This window comes from Ipomoea triloba, chromosome 3, assembly GCF_003576645.1.
Source record: "Ipomoea triloba cultivar NCNSP0323 chromosome 3, ASM357664v1".
NCBI classification, from domain to species: domain Eukaryota; kingdom Viridiplantae; phylum Streptophyta; class Magnoliopsida; order Solanales; family Convolvulaceae; genus Ipomoea; species Ipomoea triloba.
This window is the reverse complement of record NC_044918.1, coordinates 31,271,414-31,279,962: the sequence shown is the minus strand read 5'-3', so window position 1 is coordinate 31,279,962 and position 8,549 is coordinate 31,271,414. Positions and strand designations below refer to the sequence as shown.

General features: G+C 34.4%; 1 protein-coding gene and 1 non-coding gene across 4 annotated transcripts; both read right to left on the bottom strand.

Moving 5' to 3' along the window:
* Nucleotides 1-1,433: 1,433 nt before the first annotated feature.
* Nucleotides 1,434-5,931, bottom strand: LOC116013637. 3 transcript variants are annotated; one of them, XM_031253501.1, is made up of 10 exons: nt 5,449-5,931; nt 4,866-4,960; nt 4,571-4,650; nt 4,247-4,288; nt 4,007-4,134; nt 3,273-3,570; nt 2,708-2,886; nt 2,286-2,498; nt 1,889-2,200; nt 1,434-1,810 (listed from the first exon to the last, which is right to left on the bottom strand). In XM_031253501.1, the coding sequence occupies exons 1-9, from the start codon at nt 5,883-5,885 to the stop codon at nt 1,927-1,929; spliced, it is 1,746 nt and encodes a 581-aa protein (XP_031109361.1). In that variant the 5' UTR covers nt 5,886-5,931; the 3' UTR covers nt 1,434-1,810; nt 1,889-1,926. The 3 variants fall into 3 exon arrangements, with proteins under 3 accessions (XP_031109361.1, XP_031109362.1, XP_031109360.1); XM_031253502.1 differs by having other exon boundaries at nt 1,434-1,798; XM_031253500.1 differs by having other exon boundaries at nt 1,434-2,200.
* Nucleotides 5,932-5,989: 58 nt separating this feature from the next.
* On the bottom strand, nt 5,990-6,061 carry TRNAQ-UUG. The gene has a single exon. It is a non-coding gene; the product is annotated as a tRNA-Gln (tRNA).
* Between the last annotated feature and the right edge of the window lie 2,488 nt (nt 6,062-8,549).

Below are 8,549 nucleotides of genomic sequence, written 5' to 3'. Positions count from 1 at the left end.
ATCAAAATTCACAATCCAACTTTCCTTCTTCCCAATCATCTTCACACCAGGAATGATGGAGAAGCAACTTGCGTTACACAGAGTATTGTAACGCTATTAAACAACGTCAACAAAATGCATAACGTCCGTAAGTTTTTATTTATATTGTTTTAAATGTAATAGGCCAATGTTCAATTTTCCGTATTTGTAACTTTATTTATAATTTTAAAACGTTGTAATTTTAATTCTTGTAATTTTAATGTTAATGTAGATGTGGTTTTTTTAAAGTGTTTTTAAATTTTAATTTTGCTCACTGTCCTGTATTAGTATGTAATATATATGTATTACTATGTGAATGAAGCAAACCATTTGGCAAATCCCCTACCACTTAGTGTGCTGATCGTTAGGACGAAAGAATGGTCTTCTGACTATCGATTAAGCGAATACCTTTGGGCAACCAAAAAGAAAAAATTAAATTAATATTCAATTATATTCAATTAATTGTAATTCATAAATTAATATATAATTAATTTTATATTTAATTTTGCTCACTGCTCAAGCATTATGCAGTGAGCAACATATTATTTGCTCACTGCATTGATGGGCAATGGTTAGAGGTTCTGGACAATTTTGGTATCGGGAATACTTGAGAGAAATAATGTATACTTGCATTATTTTACACAACATGATTGTTGAGGATGAAGGTGAGAACGTAACTACTTGGGTAGACGAAGAAAATGGAGCAACAACACAAGCGTCCCAAGGATCAACCGAAAAGTTTCAACAATATTTACAAAGAAAGACCGAATTACATGACCTGCAATTGCATTATCAACTTCGTGTGGATTTGGTTGAGCATATTTGGAACAACAACGGAAATTAATTTAACCGCTTTCTTATTTTAATTTTTATGTACTTTAAGTTATTTTTAACCGCTTTGTAATTCATTTTTAATAAAATGCTTTGTAGTTTAATTTTTAAGTAATTGGTTTAATTAATTAGGTGTAAGCATATTAATTTTAATTATTTTTTTTATTAATTAATTTCAACTTTGTAGCAGTGAGTATGTATCCACCAAACGTATGTTTATTTTTTAGTAGAAATAAATTTATAAATCAAATAATTAAAATATAAGATAATAAAATGATAAATTCATAAAAAACTGAGAAAAACCTCAAACAATGTGAAGAAAGATTTTTGTGATTGTATGAAATAGTGAATGATGAGATAGATGCTAAAACCCACAAAAAACTGGAGAAAACCTCAACTGATATTGATGCTCTAAAGTAAACAATAAAAATAACTTCAATTATTACTATAGTAAACTTAAAAGTAACTTAGCAATAGTAAACTACTTATTATATAAAGGTTAGTTATCAAGGACAAAATTGAAATATTTCAAAGTAATCTCAAGTTACCTAAGAAATTAATTTAAAATATTACCAACCCAACAGTTTTGAAATAATATAACATTACTAAGTAATCTTATAATTGAACCAACAATGTAATATAACATTACCATATTCACATCACCTACCTGGGTAATCTTATATTACCTGAACCATATACATCGTTATCAATAAGATTATAAAGCCTCATTTATATTACAAGGAAATATGACATGAAAATGATGATGGTGTGTCAAGGACAGAACTACAATATGTGGTGACTACACTGCTACCGGCACAGCAGCTACCTTGTTTCCAAGTTACAAAAACAGAGCTTTTGTAACAATAATATTCAGTTAAAGTTACATGGCCTTGGGGGAAAATACCTCAACTGAAATCTCCACCATCATTACATGATCTCCATCATCCATCTGCACCACTAGCTGTAACAATGTAATAATGGTAACAGATAATGAAGTTATCCCCTCAAGGAACAGATATTTGCATTCCTAAAACTTTACCTCTTGTATTACTGGGTAGGTGATTTATTGAACCTGAATCAAAACTGTGATGCGAAAAATTTCCTTTGAACGGTCTTCAAATGGTCGCCAATATTGGCTAAAAAAAGGGGATCCCTCTCTTCACAGATCAAAGTATCATTGCTGTTTCCTGTGAGATTTCTTTGATCGTTGCGCTCCAACTCTTTTGTCAGATCTTCCATAGTCTTCTTCAGTGTGGATTTGTTCATCTGGCCAGGCCCCCCCATTGAGACTCCAACCATTGTAATCTTTGGAAGAAAAGCAGATGGATATGGATCATTTCCTTTCACTTCCCTGACCATGTGCAAACAAAAGCTTCAGTTAAATTTTTTCACAAATGTCAACAATGAGAGATAGTAGAAGCAATTATCATGGGTACTTTTTGTCTGCGATATTATTTTGCCTCTGCTGTTGGTTTAGCCAGGGAAGAGACAACGAATCACTAAAAGGGAAATGGAGATCCAGCCTTCGCTTATCTGGTACGGAATCCATTTTGTCTGCTGAAGAACCTATGCATTTTAATTGTGTATCTGACTCGGATATGGCATCAATATTGGATGACTTGCATGCTCTCTGGAGAGAAGCTGCACTCCTGCAATGAATAAGCTTAGGGTTTTGGAAAAGCAACTAAATTAACAGATCATTAACCTTTACTATGGTATTCAGCACATTTCAGGGGGGGACTAGATTTGGCTATGGCATCGCATAAAAATCAATTCTACATATGTTAAATAACTGGCCATGCCCAATTTAACAACAAAAATACTGTGGCAAATTTTTAAAAATAAGATTTAAAATCACCTTCTTTCAAAAGAGTCAACCATGTAAGGAAATTTTGGTTGAACTCCAATTGCTTTCCGGAGCCATCTATTCCCCAGAACAACTTCATCAACAGCATCTAGGAGCTTAATTTCAGCAACCTTTGAAATGGCACTCATCAAAGGAAAATCTGGAAAGATTTCATTCATTGCCTCCTGAAGCTGTTTACACCATCATTAGCTTGGTTAACTAAGCCAATCCATTCAAGATATAGTTACTTATCACACATTAGACTGATTCAAACATGCCCTTGTCCCTTGGAAATAGAAAAGAAAAAGATAGGAAGGGCAGCATGGGTAACCTGAAACCAAACTGGTATTAAAGCAAACTGATCGTCAATATAACCATTCTATATTCTCTTTTATCCAATCTCTCCTCTTCTCCCTATCCCTCAGCAGTCAGCAATGCTGGTTTCCCATATTTTAGTTGTTTAGACATGGATTTCATGCCTCTACAACAGAATAATGAATATTTCTCTCCTTTTCTTTTTCATATTGCAATAGCTCTGAGGACAAACTACAAAGATTTAACTTTTGTACAATTGTACCTCTGGAGGATCCCATATGCTATCTGACTTTTGTTCCTCTGGAGACTGCCATATGCTATCTAATTTTTGTTCCTCTGGAGGCTCCCATATGTTATCTAACTTTTGTTCCTCTGGAGGTTCCCATATGCTATTATCCATCTCTTCAACTAAATCAGCAGCAATATTGCCAATATCGTCATCCATAACACCCCGGCGGCGTTGAAAGTGTCTTCTACGGATCAATGAATGGAAATGCTGATCAACTGAATCTTCGAGGATGTTGTCTAGCATGCTCTTGTCAAAGAAGTAAGGAGTATACCTGATAGAAAGAAAATGAATTTCGATATTATATAACATCGATAGGAAAGAAAAAATGCCATGGTTATACTCCAATAAGTTGTGGCTCTTCACTTGAAAATCAAAACAAGTTTCTTAGAATGCATATTCTTTTATTAATGCTAGAAAAACAAAATAATGAAAAGTAATCTATTTTCAGAAATAAAGGAAGAGGCAAGCACCTAAGCAATCCAAAAATTCACTAAAGCAACCTAACTGAACATTGAGTTTTATCCATGCCAGTTGGCACAGGTTATTTAGATTTTACATTTCTACATTGTTGTCTCAATAACAAAATTTGCACCCAAAAAAAAAAAAAAAACTAAGTTAATTAACAACCTGAGATCCACAAAAATAATGGTGACTTTTCAGATTGATGCTAACCTCACTTGACAATGAGCAAGTGTAGATAAACTTACCATTTAACACCATCTTTTGTAGCTATTGCGATATCCAGGTTTCGAGCACTAAAAACAGGAACACCATCCACACACTTCCTTCTACCATTCCGTGGCATTGTGTTGAGAAGTTTATTGGCTTCCTTGACCTGCATTTACAGTGTTTGATCATTCAGCAGTCATCTCAGACAGTGTCTGTGTATGAACATTTTAAAAAATGTGTATTTTTCCACCAAGAGTTCAAAGGTGCTTACAACTAACCTGCTTTTCATTTGGAACAAATTGGAATAAGTGGGGTTTTTTCTGCAAAACACATCACAAATAATAACAATTAAATAGATGTAGTCTTTTAACATAATTTTTCCAATAATAACATTGCTTAGTTACTATTTCTTGGAAAGAATCATTCAACTTAAGAAGCAGACAACTGTAAGAATTAAAGAACATATCTTGATCATCAGGCTGCCAAAAAATATTTCCTATCATCAAACTTGACAGGTCAACAAAAATGGAATTGTCTCATTACAAATCACACATAACATTGTATCTATAAGACTCATCTTCTCAAAATGAGAAATCAAGTACCTTAAAGTGCTCATATGCTACATCAAGGCGGCATGCACCAACCACACCGCTTGGAATATTCAGCCGTTTGACATAAGAAACTGAAAAACAAGTTTGTCAAAAGTGTGAGAAATCTCCAACAACAAATTTTTAATTTTTTCTTTTCTTTCATATTTTGGGAACAAAATGTAGCCACATGCACATAGCAGAGAGATGGGGAAAAGCACCCTAACAAATAGAATGCAACTCAAAATCCTTGGAGAACAATAATCAAAACAACAAAGAACACCAAATATCACAGTATTACTAGACAAACCTGCATCACCCAGATCCATAAAAAAACGGAACACAGGGCCATTTTTTTCACTCTTTGTAACTGCTGCAAACGTCTTCTTGAGCCACTCTGGTGTCCTATTAAACAGGGCAAATCATCCCAAAACCAAAATATAAGGTAAGACATAAAGTACAGAAGCATTTTCTAAACAATTTACAATTTATAACTTTCTGCAGCATATACAAGCAAACTTTTTTCACTAAGTAAACTACATTGAAAAAGTCACTATTTAAGCTTCCATATTAGGTAATTACACCATTGAGTGATTGCCGCATTCGCAGAGAACTTGAGGTAGAACTAATTCAATTAGAACCAGTATATACATACACCTTACTCCGCCTACAAAATTGAAATTTTTATATATTTCTAAATTCTAATCAATCATTGCTTGCAAACTTCGCCAGCTGGATTCGAATTAATTATTAGATAGTTTAAACTCACAAATCATTAATCACTCACCGCTTTCAAATTTAACCATCTCAACTTCTCATCAGAAGAATCGCTGAGTTAGATAAACTCCTGATAAGCCCTATGTTCACAAGTGTATAGTAGAAGATAGGAATACCTTTTAGACAGAAAGGGAACGTCGAAGTGCGTGGAGACAGTCATAAGGCCGGTGCCTGCAAGGTCGCACATACTGAAAACCTGGCCAACAAAAGCCGGCCCGCCTTTGCCGCCGGAACTAAGACCGGAAATCCTAACCGGGGCGGGGAATCCAGAACCAGACCTAGAAGACATGCCATTGATTGCGGACGACGGAGTTGGACACGAGGAGTTGGAGTCAGCCGATTCGAAAGGGGAAGAGTGCAATAACGGGGGCAGGGGCGGGTGCGGTGTGGACTCTGAGAAGAGAATAGGGGTTCCCGGCCGGGGAGACGGAAAAGACGGCGGCGTATTGGCGTTGATGAGAGAGTGTAGATTCGAGGCGGTGGATTGAAAGAAGTAGGAGAGGTGGTTGATGGAGTGACGGGCTTGGATTTTCTCAGGCGACGCTGCGGCCATTGGAATCTGGATTTGGATAACTCGAGGGAGAAGAAAACGAGTCGCGTTTGCGAACAGAAAATTGGTATAAAAAACCGATAACAATTGGAAATGAAAAAATCCAAAGGTCCTACCGGGAGTCGAACCCAGGTCGCTGGATTCAAAGTCCAGAGTGCTAACCACTACACCATAGAACCACTGTGTCACAAAAAAGTACTTTTTGTATTTTACATTTAATTATAAAGGCCATCTGTCACGCATAATTCTTCACCAAATTTACAAATTTTCATTTTTTGTCATAGATTTATAGGTGCTAGTCTATTTTTAGTCATTTTTATTAAAACATCCACATTTTATTCTAATATTATTATGGCATGACCATTATTGGTTCTTTATTAACAAAATAGTTCTAATGTCATTAAATACAAAGACATTTCAGTCTTCAATTATGAACTTTTTCAAACAAATAAACACACACTTTGTATAAACTAGAGAACGAACATATTTGTCCAATTTATAAAAATCCTAAATAATGATATATAAAACCTCTAAAGTTCCAACACCTCATGCATACATCTATCTACACATTAACTATTAATTAAGCAATTATTTGTTGAAATTCAAATAAGGATAACATCAGAAAACATAATCGATCCAAAACATACCTTCAATTGCATTATATAATATTTGATGTTATATTTATATAATTATATATCGATCCAACATCCAAATATTCTTAATATATTACAACAAATTCATTCCGTGCATCGCACGGGTGAAAATACTAGTGTGTAATAAAATTGCAAGGTTTATCATTTCAAATTTATTAGCTTTTCATATATTCTATTTTTTTTCTTATTTTATTATACTGTATATTCTATATATTATATATTAGTCCGTGCATCGCATGGGTCAATAGCTAGTTTTTTATAATAATTACAATTAATTGCGATATGGTGAAAATGAATATACTTAAGGTATAAAAGTATAATTGCACATATATTAGTGTAATTGACTAATAATAAATGTCTAATAATTATTATGGTAATTAAGCTAAACATTGGTCGTTGAATTTATTTTTATAATAATTATTGTTGGTCCCGATAGGGTGGGAAAAGTCTAGAGGGAGGGGAGGGGGGGGTGAATAGACTTTTCAAACAATTTAAAATATTATAACACTTTGAAATTTCAACTCTAGGTAACAAGCACAAGGCAAATAACCAAGTAGAGTTCGCAGCGGAATAAAGTACGGTAAAGTGCTATAAACAAGTTCACATAAAAATGAAGAGTTTTGCTACATGCAATACGATAGGAACTCCTTGAATAGCTCAAATAATAAGTATGTAAAGTTTGGCTTGCATGCAGAAATGAGAACTATCAAACCCAGATGAAATAATCTAAGTAGTGAATAGTTGGGTTAGAAATATTATAGCAAGTAATGCTTTGATCAGGATGAGGATGAGTATGAAATATGTTTTGCATGCAAATAGGATGTCACGTGAATCTAGGTGCAAGAGTAATTAATGTGACAAAGTATGTGATGCATGTGATGATCAGATAAGTATGCACACAAATATGTAAGCAGATAAGTAAATGGACACAACAATTTATAGTGGTTCAGATGTGGTGTAATCATCTTAGTTCACTCTTCTCCTTACACTCCAAGGAGGAATTTCACTATTTTCAATCAACCAGATACAATAGTGAACTAGTGCCCTTCTAGCACTTCTCCAACTTCGAGTGTCTTGCACAAAGCTACACTCAATCCGAGCGCCTCACATAAAGCTACGCTCCCGTGCGTCTCACACAAAGCTACGCTCCCCGAGTATCTCGCATAAAGCTATACTCTTTAACCAAGTGTCTTGTACACAACTACACTTAGTTTCCCCGAGTGTTTTGCACAAAGCTACACTCCTACAGTTTCTCTCAAGAAATAAAAGTATTTATTCTCAAGACTTGATTTTCTCTCGTGTTTAGCTCAATACTTGCACTTGCTTAATCTGATATCTTTGTGTTCGTAGTGCTGTAACTCATCCCCTGTACTTGTCTTCAAGTATTCTTGGATTTTTATAGCTAAATTAGCTATTTGCCCATTATGTATCTTCAGAGCATTAAATGTCTTCAGATGATTTTTGTCAACTTTGATGGCTCTGTCAAATGAATTTGAATTTTGCTTATGATAATCCTCCAACGTTATTCTTTAATCACTGACATGATTTTGCCTTGTAACTTGTAGTCACCTTTCCTTGACTTTGTGTATCTTCTGGTAGTGTGAACACTTGAGTTGTTCATAATCCATAAGTCAGGTTGCTCTGAAATATATCTGCTCGGTAATTCTTGCTTGAGCATAATTAATGTCACTGAAAAGTACTTTGACTTTTCCTCAATTTGATCTCAGCTCCAAGTAGCAAGAATATTTTAATTCACCTTCATGAGTCATCCTCATGCTAGTTTAGGAAAAAAATAATATTTTCCTTTTTAGAAGTGTTCATGTTGGCAGTTTGACTCCTTGAGAATAAATAAAAATAGGTCATCCTATTTTTATTCCTTGATTACACCGTAGTCATCCTCATCTTGAAATAATATAGTTGGCCTCCTTTTAATAAATAATATATAGGTTGACCTCCATTGAGAATAAATAAGATGTAGGTCATCCTCATTTCCAATTAGCCTTTAAAGCAAGTT